General features: G+C 39.1%; 1 protein-coding gene and 1 long non-coding RNA gene across 2 annotated transcripts in view; one reads left to right on the forward strand and one right to left on the reverse strand.

Moving 5' to 3' along the window:
- LOC142158644 (uncharacterized) overlaps positions 1-16,668 on the forward strand; it is a 119,197-nt gene extending 102,529 nt beyond the window's left edge. Inside the window, exons 3-4 of the long non-coding RNA XR_012692835.1 lie at positions 12,186-12,280; positions 16,330-16,668. This is a non-coding gene — a long non-coding RNA (uncharacterized LOC142158644). The remainder of the gene's footprint in view (positions 1-12,185; positions 12,281-16,329) is intronic.
- On the reverse strand, positions 12,451-16,190 carry LOC142157942 (protein kinase C delta type-like). The gene is made up of 7 exons (XM_075211448.1): positions 16,179-16,190; positions 16,046-16,137; positions 15,000-15,062; positions 14,161-14,299; positions 13,297-13,440; positions 12,794-12,922; positions 12,451-12,474 (listed from the first exon to the last, which is right to left on the reverse strand). Exons 1-7 carry the CDS (start codon positions 16,188-16,190, stop codon positions 12,451-12,453), a joined length of 603 nt encoding a protein of 200 aa, XP_075067549.1.
- Positions 16,669-16,729: the final 61 nt, after the last annotated feature.

A 16,729-nucleotide genomic window follows, 5' to 3' on the forward strand; every position in this document is an offset into this window, starting at 1 on the left:
TCTTTCAAGAGTAATTCTTCTATTTCTCTATCTCACACCTTTTAAACACTTGTCTATACTTCTTTTGTGTCCCCTCTATCTGTGAAAAGAAAAACAAGATAGTTATCTTAAAACAGCAAACACAACAAACATTTCTATTCTTTGCCGTCGGCTAGCAATTTAGGAAAACAAACATTTCACAACATAAATGAACAAACAAAATCAACAAAGATTACTTTAAAAAAAAAAAAAAAGTTTCTTTCTACATTTTGCACCTTAATGCTCACCACAGATTAACTCTAGAGTCGGCTATATTTCTCCCCCAGGAATTGGCTGCTATGAGGTGCACAGGAAACTGTTGAGAAGTCTCCGAGACTTGTGTGCGCCGTCTCTGTGGGTGTCTATGTGATTCCCCCTTAGATGGGCCAAGTCTCTTTGCTTCCACTCTTGTCATTGTACAGTCCTGTGCTTGGTGTCCCATTTTAGTGCATCTAAAACACTTTCTCAACTCATGTTGTTTCTCTTCTTTTTTACAATCTCTTGCGAAATGGCCTTCTTCGTTACACTTAAAACACCTGATTTTTCTATGTTTCTTATTATGTGGGTTGTATGCTGGTGGTCGTGTGTGCAATCCCTCTAGTGCTGGGATACTTACCATCATTACCCTATCACTTAGTACTTTTTCCTCTTTACATATATTTTTATCATGTCCTATAGCTGACTCCCTGAGAACACTTACAGTGATTCCTTTCCAGTTTGGTAATGAAGTTTGCACCCTTCTTTTCAAGTTTTCCCTGAGGCCATCCATTAGAACTTTAACAGCAACCTCCCTGTAATATACATTATCTTTTATGTCTGGTACCCCAGTATATTTGACCATCTCCATCAGAGCCCTGCAAAAGTAGTCTGTTGCATTTTCACTATCTTTTTGCTGGATACTAAAAATTTTACTCCAGTCCACTATCACTGGGAAATATATGGCCAACTGTGTGATTATATTTCTAATATTGTCCTGATTATCATCCTCGGTTAAGGATTCATCCTCCTCCAACATACAATCATTAATGAACTTTTGTATATCAGTATTGAGAGGAAGACAGGACTTCAATAATACTCGCCAATCTTTATTAGTTGGCTCATACACATTACCATAATATCTAATAAACTGCTGACATTTGGTCAAATCTTTCCTAGGATCAGGGAAATCAGACAAAATTGAAAATGTTTCAGACCTAGTGCATGGATCATGCTTTGCTACATGTTTTAAGGGAACATCACTATTCCTGTCTGCTTTCCCATTGGGAACTGCTGCTGTGCAGACAGGATGTAAGTCTACCAGATCACTAAAACTAGTTGCTGAAATTGCTGCTGCAGTACAATGGATTTCTCCCCCTGTGTTAACCTTTTCATTATTCTCACCACTTTCAGCAGCTGCCCCTGCTGGTGGGACCGTTCCTCTTCTTTTTCCTGAAACATTACTTTTAACGTTACTGAAAACAACATACAACTTACTAGTTACAGTTTTTACATTTTTGGTATTGGCTGTACTTCCCGCCCCAACCGAATTTATCGGGGGCGTGTTTGCGCTCAGTTCACCACGCTTTGCAACGCACACTTCCGGAATGCTTGTTTCCGGTACGCTTACTTCCGCTGAACACGTGTTTTTCCTTACACTCACTTCCGCTGTGCGTTCGCTGCTCTGCCACGTGTTACCTTCCATTTGCCACAATTTTAAACAGTCATCATGTTCAATTCTCGTTTTTTGTTGATTTAATCAACCGCACTTTATCTCTAACATTATTTAACACCTCTGAGTCAAGAGTACCTATGTTTGGGAAAGGTTTTACACACTCCAGGGTCATCTTGACCCATTTGTCGCAGTATGCTGTTGCATACGCACCATATTTATTAAACATACGGAACCTTGCGGAATCAATTGGTCCTTCCTTAAGCAGCACAACATCAACCATCTCTAGCGTTTGCTTAGCACCCATTGTGAAAACAACCTATTTCTCAATGCTACGCAAAAAAAGACTTTTTACCTGTTCTCCTTTCAAACAGAACTTACTAGAGATTTTTTTATCCGTGGACGGTTTCACAGGCTACGCCCACGCACCTCCTAACCCAGAAATATCACTATGGACAACAGAAATATCAGCTCCTCGATATCCTGGCTCTCCACAAAATTCTGTTGAGTATTACTGAACTGGTAGTACCGGGGTTTTATACCCGTTTGTACCAGCGTAATTCCTCTTAGCCGTTCAACCCAAGTCACAAGCACGGTTGTACAACCATGCGGTCCGATCGCACCGCTTAACAATACTAACTATCGCTAAACTTTGCAATTACTCTTGGGGAGAAAGTTTCCAAAAGCTTTTTAACTGTTCTCTTCTCAAACAGGGCTTTTGCTGCCAGTATACCTGCCTTGTATACTACCTCGGTTGCAAGCCCGCCTCGTCAAGCGGCAACCGATATCCCTGTCTTTTTGACAGTAAATCAACTTTCACTTCAAAATCATACAATCACCAAACATATACACCTTAGTTTTCTGCACAGAAAATAACTTTCCCAAACAATGGCACTATCTTTTCAGAGACTTTACCATGTGCTTACAGTATGCACATATTAACTATCAAAACTATTGTTCAACCACGTGGCAAATCTACCGGAAGTTCGCGTACGCACAGCAGGAAATACACATACGCTCAGCAATGCGAAACACTTTAAAACATAAAACGACAATAAAAAGAAACATTTTTCTTTCTTGTCCCTAGATTCTAATTAGCGTTCCTTCAGTCTATGCAACAACGGACATTCGGTTTCGCAACACACAGTGAACCACAGGTATTAGACGCATTACGTTCTTTCCTGCTTTATGCGACGCGTCCGTCAATCCACCCTTTGTTGAGGAACCGAATATCGTAAGCGTTGCATACCTGCCGGTAACGTAACTCCTAACTCAAGAGCCCCCAAATTATTAAAGTAATTCTATCGTTTTAAAATAAGCATTGCCCAATCAATTATATGTGTATCCAAAGCACATGGTGGTTTATGTTAGCAGATGTAAATAGTCAACAATTCAATACATTATTATATTATGATACAGTACAGTACAGCACAGCCAATACCAAAAGATAAGTACATACCAATGCAATCGCTTGCGCACGCTGCGCACCCACCGGACCCGATGGACAATATTCTGTATAGAATATTGTGTCAGAGTTGAGTGAGATGCAACTAATATATATACAGTCAGTGTTTCATTGTGAACAATAGAGATGACGTAGATTGTTTCTATAGGTCCAGACGTTGGGTGGGTCCAGGCCAGACAGGTAATAGGTTGATTCAATCTAAGGAATCCAAAGGTGGGGGTCTTCTGTCCAGGGGGTCTGCTCCTTTTCATAGCCAGTATCATACAAAGGTTTACTCTCTAATATCAATAACTAAAGTATGCAATGTGCGATATCTTCGCCGACTGCACCGGACAGCTGCTGATGATTAGGGCTTCAATATGATATCAGGCATGACACCTTTCCTATTACCTAAACCTTTAATAACACTACAATGTACATATAATCAACATATATATATATATATATCTATATATATATATATATATATATATATATAGACTAATAATAAACCGAATACTATCTGCTCCTGAATTACAGTGTAACAGAACCAATATGAAATTATATAAATAACTAACTGTTGTAATGCGAGTGTGTGCGTGCGTATTTTACCGTGCGAACGCACCACGTCACGTAACACGTGGCGTACGCTTCGCAATACGCACGGCAAACCAATATTAAACCAATATACTTTCGTTCATCCAATTATACGACTTTGACAGTCCACCCTTTGATAGTACAATAAACTATCACCTTAAAGATGTTATAAGCAGGATCTCAGTACCACGTTTCATTGTTATGTAATACAAATCCCCCTTGGTGTATGTCCACGCTGTTCGTAGATCTAAACAAGTTATCATAAGAGAGAGTCTTAATCCTCTAAACAACTTCTTCTTTTACTATAAACCGTACACTTCTGGAGCTTGGAGATAACTTTTTGTATGCCCTTCAAGGGTGCAATAAAACACTTAATACATTATTTGGAAAGGTACATGGTACAGTAGAACGTGTATCAGCTATACAGAATTCTCTACTACAGTTCTTCAAGTTTAACAGGTTCTTCTGTCCAACGCATGTCTTTAAGCTCAGAATACATTTAAACACTTCATGTTCATCAATAGCATCATCCTATGTCTATCAATAATGTCATATGCAATCTCCTTCAGCTTGCGTTAATATACACACATCTACTAATGTCACCAGTTCTTTTCATCAACACTTGTGGGCGGGCTATTGTCTGTTCGTTCTTCCCAGTCTCCCAATACTCAGATTTAACAGTGATCGGCTTGTAAAGCATTGGGAGACTTCAGACTAAGGGACCTAGGTGTCCTACTTTTTCCCCTAGTGACCTCCCACCCATAGTTCGGGTACCTCAAGAATATTTAGTGGAAAGAGAACTAATCCTACTTGATATAATCACTGAGGCACGCGTGAGCACGCCCAGCACTTTGTTTGGTCTAAAACCTTACCCTCCCAAGAATGATAATCATTCTCAAGGATGCCTGCTCGAGTCCGGATATTACTGGACTGGCATCGCTGGGTGTGTCTCTTTTTTTTAACTATGGGGTCGCCGTACTTACGGACGTAATGCTACTCAGACAATAGCCCCTCACACTTTCTCCAAGCTCCAAGGTTTCTAAATTTTCCTTTACCCCTGAATTGAATAGAGTAATTGACTGGACTGATTATGCTACTAACTTCTTCCTCCCCAATACCTCCTTATCATTACCCGAACCAGTCTCTGTCACCTGCTAATAATTAAAAGAATTAACCGCCCTGAGAAGAGAATGAAATGAGAGAACACAAAAGAGGATAAACTACAACTTCATGCTGGACAACAGTCTTAGCCTTTGGCTCAGGTGCTACTAACTGCATTCGAGGCCTTCCAGTACAGACTCATGAGTGCCCTTGGACCCTTCTCTGAGTGTTGGCCCCTCTGCAGTGGGTGGTATGGGCACCAGTGTGTCTCTGCTACCCTTAAAGCCGTGAGGCTGGTAGCCTACACCTGGTACCTGTCTGGCAAATAACCTAAGCTTAAGAAATTTCTGCTCCACAACTTACTCTCCCGATCCAACATCCTGACAGTTAGTGTGACCTTTCAGGAAACAGTGTTTCGGACGTTCTTGGTTACTGTCTCGTTATTTACCTTCTCTCAGGGTCTAACCTAGCCTCCCAGTTACAATCTCATCTCACGAGGTGTCAAGAACATTTCAAACACTGACAGGTTAGGAGTCTGCCCAGGGGTGATCTCTTGGTAGCGGGAAAGGACTAGTGGCACTTCAATTAAGTTCCAACTCTTATTCTATTCAATTCATTTTACCGAGTACCACTACTTTATGTTCACACTGGTTTATGGCTAATTGAAAGTATGTGATTTGTTACCACTACTCATACATTATACATCTATTATCAATAACATGAATACCCCTATCGTCTATTATAACTCTAGGACTATCACATTGAATAACAAAAGCTTTGAGTATGATACAGTAATACATTAGACACATTTCAATACACCTCTACCCAGACATTTTTCATTGGTACACCTGTGTATACTTGAGGATCCTGCATGGTGGTAATTGGATGACGTGTATTTGTTTTACCTGGAGGAAAACCCATCAGCAGGAGGGATATGGGATGGCTCTATTGGTCTACCTTGTCCATCTCTCCAGAGTCCACCAGACTCCTCACCACATCTCTTCACCTTCCAGACAGTTTATCCCTCGGGTAACACAAATCTTCCTATATTAACCAATATGTGTATGCGTGCATGTGTGTTCACCTTTTTAAAACTAAAACAATACAACGAAAAACAAACAAAACATAGATTTGTTAGCTGTCACATAAAACCCTGTTGTCTATTTGACAGCTATGTTCTCCCTGGTGTGACAGCCCTGTATGGTTGTGCGTGTAAGTGTGGACCTTACTAGCAGCTACTTCAGTTGGTAACTGTGTCACTGTATAAAGTCCTCTATGTAGTGTCCTAATCATGTGCTGGTATTGCTATAAAACGATTTCTCAGTCACCTCAACATCGCCCTCTAGACTAGAAAAATGCTAAAGACCAATGTATATCAATCGATTTTCCCTCTGCCAACTCACATGTCATTCTCAGTACCTCATATTCAGCTACTTGACTTAGTGGGAAAGGCAAAGAGGTCTCTTTCTATAACACTTTCTTCAAATATAACAGTATCCAGTACATGCCTGTCTAACAGAGAAAATTATAAAACATGAAAATTCTACATTTTCTAGGGTTTCACATTATGTCGTATCTTGTGGTAAAAATCCTACTCCAATGTTCTACACAGCGATGCATATCTGTATGCCTATCCTCTAGCAATCTCCTGTCTCCACTCTTTGTGCATCCATAAAAAGGCACATTTTTGTACAGGAGGCACGAACCAAAACAACAAAAAACAAAAAACAAAACGGATATGCAATCTATAAAACATGAATCGTATTTCCACAACAGAACCTTTCTGCTTAAAAATCAGCAGTTTCTATACACATGAAAACAAAACCCCTGACTGTTTCTGTAACTTATGTCAATCTAGTGTGTGTATCTCTGAATTTGTCTTATGTAAAAACATAAAATATGTTTTAGCCCCATTGTTGAGACTGTCTGATTTTATCTCTACCAGAGCAGAGAGAGAGAGAGAGAGAGAGGGGTAGAGAGAGAGAGGTAGAGAGAGAGAGAGAGGGAGAGAGAGATAGAGAGAGAGAGAGAGGGGTAGGGAGAGAGAGGTAGAGAGAGAGAGAGAGGGAGAGAGAGATAGAGAGAGAGAGAGGTAGGGGGAGAGACTGGCGTTTGTGTAAAGAATGAGAAATAGGAAAGCAATGAATGATGGGAATACAAAGGTTTGAATACAAACATACATGTAGAAAGGGAGATTTTTACAACAAAATGACAGCTGGATTGGACTCTGACTCTATGGGGAAATGGCTGTATTCATTCCACTGTTCCCCTTAGCTATTTGCTAACTATGACCCCTCCCCATACTTGACTAGGGGGTCTTAACAGTGCAATCCAGTGTCGTCCGTCATTTGTTCATTAAGAACTCGGTATCTCATTGACTACATACCTTTTCAACGGACTTTTCTAACTTATAATAGAGAAATGTAAAAATGTACTCTTAGTGACTCATATTTTCTCTGAAATACATAAAACGATATTTTGGAGCAAAGTATGTACATACTTCATTGTTGGATAATGATTCTCGGCCAAACAAATTATCATGAGTCACTGCAGCCTAAAACAAAAGAGTGTTCCAATTGTCTATTGTTAATTAGTCTTTCAAGAGTAATTCTTCTATTTCTCTATCTCACCCCTTTTAAACACTTGTCTATACTTCTTTTGTGTCCCCTCTATCTGTGAAAAGAAAAACAAGATAGTTATCTTAAAACAGCAAACACAACAAACATTTCTATTCTTTGCCGTCGGCTAGCAATTTAGGAAAACAAACATTTCACAACATAAATGAACAAACAAAATCAACAAAGATTACTTTAAAAAAAAAAAAAAAGTTTCTTTCTACATTTTGCACCTTAATGCTCACCACAGATTAACTCTAGAGTCGGCTATATTTCTCCCCCAGGAATTGGCTGCTATGAGGTGCACAGGAAACTGTTGAGAAGTCTCCGAGACTTGTGTGCGCCGTCTCTGTGGGTGTCTATGTGATTCCCCCTTAGATGGGCCAAGTCTCTTTGCTTCCACTCTTGTCATTGTACAGTCCTGTGCTTGGTGTCCCATTTTAGTGCATCTAAAACACTTTCTCAACTCATGTTGTTTCTCTTCTTTTTTACAATCTCTTGCGAAATGGCCTTCTTCGTTATACTTAAAACACCTGATTTTTCTATGTTTCTTATTATGTGGGTTGTATGCTGGTGGTCGTGTGTGCAATCCCTCTAGTGCTGGGATACTTACCATCATTACCCTATCACTTAGTACTTTTTCCTCTTTACATATATTTTTATCATGTCCTATAGCTGACTCCCTGAGAACACTTACAGTGATTCCTTTCCAGTTTGGTAATGAAGTTTGCACCCTTCTTTTCAAGTTTTCCCTGAGGCCATCCATTAGAACTTTAACAGCAACCTCCCTGTAATATACATTATCTTTTATGTCTGGTACCCCAGTATATTTGACCATCTCCATCAGAGCCCTGCAAAAGTAGTCTGTTGCATTTTCACTATCTTTTTGCTGGATACTAAAAATTTTACTCCAGTCCACTATCACTGGGAAATATATGGCCAACTGTGTGATTATATTTCTAATATTGTCCTGATTATCATCCTCGGTTAAGGATTCATCCTCCTCCAACATACAATCATTAATGAACTTTTGTATATCAGTATTGAGAGGAAGACAGGACTTCAATAATACTCGCCAATCTTTATTAGTTGGCTCATACACATTACCATAATATCTAATAAACTGCTGACATTTGGTCAAATCTTTCCTAGGATCAGGGAAATCAGACAAAATTGAAAATGTTTCAGACCTAGTGCATGGATCATGCTTTGCTACATGTTTTAAGGGAACATCACTATTCCTGTCTGCTTTCCCATTGGGAACTGCTGCTGTGCAGACAGGATGTAAGTCTACCAGATCACTAAAACTAGTTGCTGAAATTGCTGCTGCAGTACAATGGATTTCTCCCCCTGTGTTAACCTTTTCATTATTCTCACCACTTTCAGCAGCTGCCCCTGCTGGTGGGACCGTTCCTCTTCTTTTTCCTGAAACATTACTTTTAACGTTACTGAAAACAACATACAACTTACTAGTTACAGTTTTTACATTTTTGGTATTGGCTGTACTTCCCGCCCCAACCGAATTTATCGGGGGCGTGTTTGCGCTCAGTTCGCCACGCTTTGCAACGCACACTTCCGGAATGCTTGTTTCCGGTACGCTTACTTCCGCTGAACACGTGTTTTTCCTTACACTCACTTCCGCTGTGCATTCGCTGCTCTGCCACGTGTTACCTTCCATTTGCCACAATTTTAAACAGTCATCATGTTCAATTCTCGTTTTTTGTTGATTTAATCAACCGCACTTTATCTCTAACATTATTTAACACCTCTGAGTCAAGAGTACCTATGTTTGGGAAAGGTTTCACACACTCCAGGGTCATCTTGACCCATTTGTCGCAGTATGCTGTTGCATACGCACCATATTTATTAAACATACGGAACCTTGCGGAATCAATTGGTCCTTCCTTAAGCAGCACAACATCAACCATCTCTAGCGTTTGCTTAGCACCCATTGTGAAAACAACCTATTTCTCAATGCTACGCAAAAAAAGACTTTTTACCTGTTCTCTTTTCAAACAGAACTTACTAGAGATTTTTTTATCCGTGGACGGTTTCACAGGCTACGCCCACGCACCTCCTAACCTAGAAATATCACTATGGACAACAGAAATATCAGCTCCTCGATATCCTGGCTCTCCACAAAATTCTGTTGAGTATTACTGAACTGGTAGTACCGGGGTTTTATACCCGTTTGTACCAGCGTAATTCCTCTCAGCCGTTCAACCCAAGTCACAAGCACGGTTGTACAACCATGCGGTCCGATCGCACCGCTTAACAATACTAACTATCGCTAAACTTTGCAATTACTCTTGGGGAGAAAGTTTCCAAAAGCTTTTTAACTGTTCTCTTCTCAAACAGGGCTTTTGCTGCCAGTATACCTGCCTTGTATACTACCTCGGTTGCAAGCCCGCCTCGTCAAGCGGCAACCGATATCCCTGTCTTTTTGACAGTAAAACAACTTTCACTTCAAAATCATACAATCACCAAACATATACACCTTAGTTTTCTGCACAGAAAATAACTTTCCCAAACAATGGCACTATCTTTTCAGAGACTTTACCATGTGCTTACAGTATGCACATATTAACTATCAAAACTATTGTTCAACCACGTGGCAAATCTACCGGAAGTTCGCGTACGCACAGCAGGAAATACACATACGCTCAGCAATGCGATACACTTTAAAACATAAAACGACAATAAAAAGAAACATTTTTCTTTCTTGTCCCTAGATTCTAATTAGCGTTCCTTCAGTCTATGCAACAACGGACATTCGGTTTCGCAACACACAGTGAACCACAGGTATTAGACGCATTACGTTCTTTCCTGCTTTATGCGAAGCGTCCGTCAATCCACCCTTTGTTGAGGAACCGAATATCGTAAGCGTTGCATACCTACCGGTAACGTAACTACTAACTCAAGAGCCCCCAAATTATTAAAGTAATTCTATCGTTTTAAAATAAGCATTGCCCAATCAATTATATGTGTATCCAAAGCACATGGTGGTTTATTTTAGCAGATGTAAATAGTCAACAATTCAATACATTATTATATTATGATACAGTACAGTACAGCACAGACAATACCAAAAGATAAGTACATACCAATGCAATCGCTTGCGCACGCTGCGCACCCACCGGACCCGATGGACAATATTCTGTATAGAATATTGTGTCAGAGTTGACTGAGGCCCCAGTGAGATGCAACTAATATATATACAGTCAGTGTTTCATTGTGAACAATAGAGATGACGTAGATTGTTTCTATAGGTCCAGACGTTGGGTGGGTCCAGGCCAGACAGGTAATAGGTTGATTCAATCTAAGGAATCCAAAGGTGGGGGTCTTCTGTCCAGGGGGTCTGCTCCTTTTCATAGCCAGTATCATACAAAGGTTTACTCTCTAATATCAATAACTAAAGTATGCAATGTGCGATCTCTTCGCCGACTGCACCGGACAGCTGCTGATGATTAGGGCTTCAATATGATATCAGGCATGACACCTTTCCTATTACCTAAACCTTTAATAACACTACAATGTACATATAATCAACATATATATATATATATATATATATATCTATCTATCTATATATATATATATATATATATATATAGACTAATAATAAACCGAATACTATCTGCTCCTGAATTACAGTGTAACAGAACCAATATGAAATTATATAAATAACTAACTGTTGTAATGCGAGTGTGTGCGTGCGTATTTTACCGTGCGAACGCACCACGTCACGTAACACGTGGCGTACGCTTCGCAATACGCACGGCAAACCAATATTAAACCAATATACTTTCGTTCATCCAATTATACGACTTTGACAATCGCGATGTATCCAGTGGAGCATCAGCAAAAGAGCTCCACATGGGAGTGTATCAATTGTCCTAGAAGTCTTGTACCAATTGTCCTTGTAGGGATTCCTCACTGTTTCGCCTTTCCGATTGGCAGCACCTTATTATCACTATTCTGGGGGCACTCCGCTACAGTAGCTGGGGAGGCCATATCACTCGCATCAAAGTGGTGTTCATGGGAAGGTCCTCCACTTGGGGCTGATATAGGAAAACCCTGCAAAAAGCTCCTGGTCCTCTGCTCTTATTGGTGATCTTCGAGCCTCTGCTCTCTCAATGAGGTCAAGATTAAACTCTCCGGAGCTCGTTCTAATGGTTGGCCACAGGAAAAAATAAATAAATGTTTATCTATTGAAACCATGATGAGAACTTCACAAAAGCTAAATAGAGTTATGAAAAGGCAAAGTTTGGTTCTGCTATACTTTAATAATTAAATTGTTTGAGCTTTTGCAGTACAATTTGCCATGAGATGAACAAGATGCAATTAATGGCTAAAATAATTCACAAGCAGACATGAATTTTGAGAGCCTTCTTATCAAGTATCACAGTACAATAAAGTAATACTTGTATATTGTTTTAATAAGTGAACTTCCATTTGTGCACATGGCCCGGGCAATAGAATATAAAGTATTCCATATAAAATAATACTACATGATAATGTTACATGGCAGTACAAATGTCATAAAAGTCATTTCAAACTCGTACCTATTGTCACCTTTTCTTCTCTTCTAAATTAAACATTACAGATTTCCCTTTTTCTTCTGACAAACTGCTCAATAGGCCTCATGTGTATCTTCAAATAGAAAACATCTGACCTGTCTTCTATTCATGTATCACATTTGTACTTCTATCTAATTTGGTTTTTTTTGTTTTCTATTGTTTTCCCCCAATTTCCATTGCAGAATAAGGGCAATATACCATATAAAGTGCACCTAGTTGGAGCAGAAGGCATCTCCTTGAAGGTAAAAGCAACGCCTGATCTCAACCGATTTTTAACGTGAGTAAATTAAAATTGATTTACAATTGTACATTAGGGTGCTGAGCGACAAACACCAGCTCTAAGATTGCCCCTAAATGTACAGTCTCAATCACTTGAAGCTCATTTAAACTTGTCAATATTCCTGAAATCTCTTTTTGCATTATGGTGAAATATGAGGCACAGTTGCCTCATATGCTAAGCCATGTCCTTTTCTGTACACGGGTAGGTATAATGTCTTGTCATGACAAAATGACATTTGTTTTGGAGACCTGGATCTATTCAGATTTGTAAATAACACTTTGGGCTAGATTTACTAAAGTGCCTGTTTGAAAAAGTGGAGATGTTGCCTATAGCAACCAATCAGATTCTAGCTGTTATTTTGTAGAATGTACTAAATAAATGATTGCTGGAATTTGATTGGTTGCTATTGGCAACATCTCCACTTTTTCTAATCCGCAGTTTAGTAAATATACCCCTTAATGTATTTTCACACATTGTTTTTGAGCAAAGCAGCTTTTTCCATATACTTACTGGGCCAGGAACATGTGGGGGAGCAACTCTAAGGGCTTCCAGCGAGACCCAATCTATAAGCACGAAAAACTGATGCTGGCGGATGTTTCCATTGACTCCTAAACGCTGGGATGGATTTTTACACAGGAGCTGAAAAACCAGAAAAATAAAGAGTTTCTGTCATCATTGTAGCATTGAGGTGTGTATGTGGGTATAAAGTTTGTGATGACAGACATCCTAAATATGAAGCTGCATGGGGTTACTACTTGTCCCAGAGGCCAGAATTGAAGATGGTAAATGGGTGTGATACCCTGACAAGAAAGTGTTTCTGTGGAGCCAGTGTAAGTAATCCAAGTCTACACTACCAAAACTGTACGGTAAAGAACAACATATGGGGTGTGAAATATCCACATCAATAATCATATACTAATGTAAGATTCTACTGTTCATTTTGCAATAAGTCAATTAAGCTTTGAGTAATGTAGAGCAGAACACAATAATATGAATTAGACAATCTTATTTACCTTGTTAATGATGTCTTTAGCCACAGCCCCTGGTATTTTGGCCCGTCTGCGATTGTAGCCAGATGTTCCGGTAATCATTTCCTTAATGATGACTCCAAATGAAAACCAATCCACCCCGGCGTTATACTCTTCTCCTGCCAGCATCTACCATAAGAGAGAGATATTATACCAAACGTTAATCTATCATTAGATAGTCTAATTTATCCAATGTCTCTGTGTCTCTATGGCACTGATTCCTTGTTATTATCATCTCCTCTCTTTAACTCGGTTACTCTTTGTGTTTTAGAAAAATGAAGATAATGTGAATGTCAGAACAGCTGGTTATTCAACAAATAGGATTAGGAGTTTCTGACCCAACGCTGCCTCATGAAAAGTCCATCCAATATTGCTGATTAAATAAATTACTGTCAACAATGTATATTACATAGAAAATTTTAATTCATGTATTTATGCAGCTACAATAATTAATTTCCGCTAGCAATAACTTGAGTGAACATTTATTGTTAGGGAAGTGGGTGCTTATTTACCATAGTATGTGCCACATTCCCCACATCTATTTAGTAAATGACATATTACATTATAAATCAGTATATATTCACAGTGCCATTCACTTTGACTTAGATCTTCATGGCAGCTGTAAGGTCAGCACAGGCTGAGCTGGTAGAACTGATAAAAGCCGCCAACATTACAGAAATGTACAGTACATTTTTACATGAAGTTTAGTAAATATATGTGTTAATATTTGTACATATTAAATGTTAAATAAAATTGACAGCTCCTTAAAGGTTTTTCTCAGATCTATTAAAACATTTACATAATATATTAAGTCCTCACAAAACAGTAGAAATATACCTTACTACTAACCTCTGGAGCAATAAATCCAGGAGTTCCACCGCGCTCTGTGGCTGTCCTCTCCCCAAACATATTGTCTATTGAAAGACCAAAGTCGGCAATTCTTAGAAGACCGGACTCTGCCACCAAGATGTTTTCAGGCTTTATGTCTCTGAAGAGAAATAATTGTAAATAACTGTTTTACCTAATGACAAATATATACTTTACTTATCAGTAGTATTACAGAGGTCAAATGTTATAGACAACTGCCCCGCTAGGACAGCGCCACTTATGGGCCTATTTGTTAAATGCAGGCAATATGGACGTTTTTTTTTATCTCTGCTCCTCACAGCAATAGAAAACCTCCTATCACATGATTTAATAATAACATATCATTTAGCTGCCCGGTGATACTGGCCAGAGTGGTAAGAGTCGGGCCAGGGTTATGCTCATGTATGCCCGGATAGCTGATTCTCGCATGCCCTGTAGAACTGAATGCGCAGACTTGGGCTTTCAGCTCCACTTGTTGAAAAAAAGTTTTAAAAAATATTATAGACATATTAAAAATAAATATTATACAATAATTTCTATGGGGGAAACATGCTTTACTGAAGTAATAAAATATTTTTTCTTAAAATTTTCTGTTACTGTCTCAATCTTTGGTAAATAGACTCAAGACCTGGAGAATCTTCTCTGTAGCTAAGGCAATAGCACTGCTAGGGATAGGAAATGTTCTCAGTGTAATAAATAGGCCCATTAGTGATGACAGTGTTTTAAATACTAAATTGAAGGATAATTAGAAAATAGACATCACTGTAAGTAAAAGACCTGGACCTGATTGTGTATGAAATTGAGAATAATAATATAATTACCGATGAATGATACCCTTAGAGTGCAGGTATTGCACCCCACATGTGATCTCCGCTGCATAGAACCTTAAAGAGAAGAAATTAATGTAACATGTTAATAATAGAAAGAATTGTAGAATAATAGAAATGGAAGAATGCCTGATGTCACTACACTGTTGTTGGGGGATCCTACTCCTTCTGTTATCAAACGGTTTTAAAAAGTGGTGATGTTGTCTATAGCAACCAATCAGATTCTAGCTTTCATTTATTTAGTGCATTATACAAAATGACAGCTAAAATCTGATTGATTGCTATAGGAAACATCACCACTTTTCCAAACCCGCAGTTTAGTAAATATACCCCTCAGTCTTTTATCTTACTGCTTGCCCCCATTCCCCTACTAACATCATAGCACTGCCTCTGTCAAGGGATCCTTTGATATCACTAACAAATTAGCAAACAAGCGCACTCACTGATATTCTGTGATGCTGTGAGCATTTCTATTATGTGATTGGCTACCGATTGGTTGATTACCACCCACTATAAAACTGAGGAAATTCCAGATGTGCTGGAGATGAAGAACAAATAAATAAGGTGCGACAAACACACTTTAATAAAGAGATTATCCTGAACATGCTCCAGTCCTTGTGTAACTACACTGCATCATATTTTATTGTTATTAAAGAGTTGTTAACGTCTGGACAACTTCATCTTAGTATAAATTGTCCACCTGCACACTAAATTTGGGGCATCCTCCTGGGTACTCATTCCCGTTACCTGAAGACTAGCACAATCAAATTTACTTTTGCCTCATTTTCACTGCAGCACCACTGCAGATCACAGCTCAGTATTACAATCTCAAATGAGGTCTATTGTTCAGGATTGGATGGACGATGTCCACCAGTAATGTAAGCTGCGGCATCATTCTGTGTCCCAGCTTCAAATAAAGATTAGATTCAGATATACACTACATATAAATGGGGATTTTCCAAAGGTGGACTGTTCCTACCCCGGCTCAGACTATTATAATCCATCTCAGAGCCCCCCTCCTTTGTATTTGGGGTACTTACGCTGCGCTGGTGATGTCCAAGCAACCTGTCCTCTGCAGGAACTTGTGGAAGTCCCCGCCACTTGCATATTCCAGCCCCAGGAATAGGTGGTTCTGTTTGATTGCACACAGACAATAGATAGGAATATGTTTACATAGGAAAACATAGCAACATTTGTTTTAGCTAAGTTAGGTGAGCATACTTGCTTATATCAACGTCATTAACCAAGAAAAGATGAAACTTGTATATGTGAAAGATGTGGAAAGATATAGAGAAAATCCTAACTAATGATTTTGTTTCAACAGGAAATACACTAATACCGTTGTCTGGAAGGCAAGATATGGATGGACGAGGAAGGCGCTACCAGACGCAACTTCTAGCACCCTGCGCTCCACCAACATCAGCTCCCTTTCCTCCGACAGCAGATTCCTCTTCTGGATGATCTTAACTGCCAGTTGCTGACCAGTTAGAGGGTCCTTAGCAAGCAGGACCTAGAGATAGAGACATGCACAAGTGATATTTATTTTATTACCTGCAGAAGCACCCAAGTAGCTCAATATATTTACATTCCTATGTGTATGTCAATGTTATTGAGAGTTAAGTTATATTGTCTTACTGGTTTCAGTAACATGTTATAATATAGAAGAAAATACTTTTATAAATCATTCAAATCTTTAACAAGATGGAATTTAATTGACATTTTGG

The sequence above is a fragment of the Mixophyes fleayi genome, chromosome 5 (genome assembly GCF_038048845.1).
Source record: "Mixophyes fleayi isolate aMixFle1 chromosome 5, aMixFle1.hap1, whole genome shotgun sequence".
NCBI lineage: Eukaryota > Metazoa > Chordata > Amphibia > Anura > Limnodynastidae > Mixophyes > Mixophyes fleayi.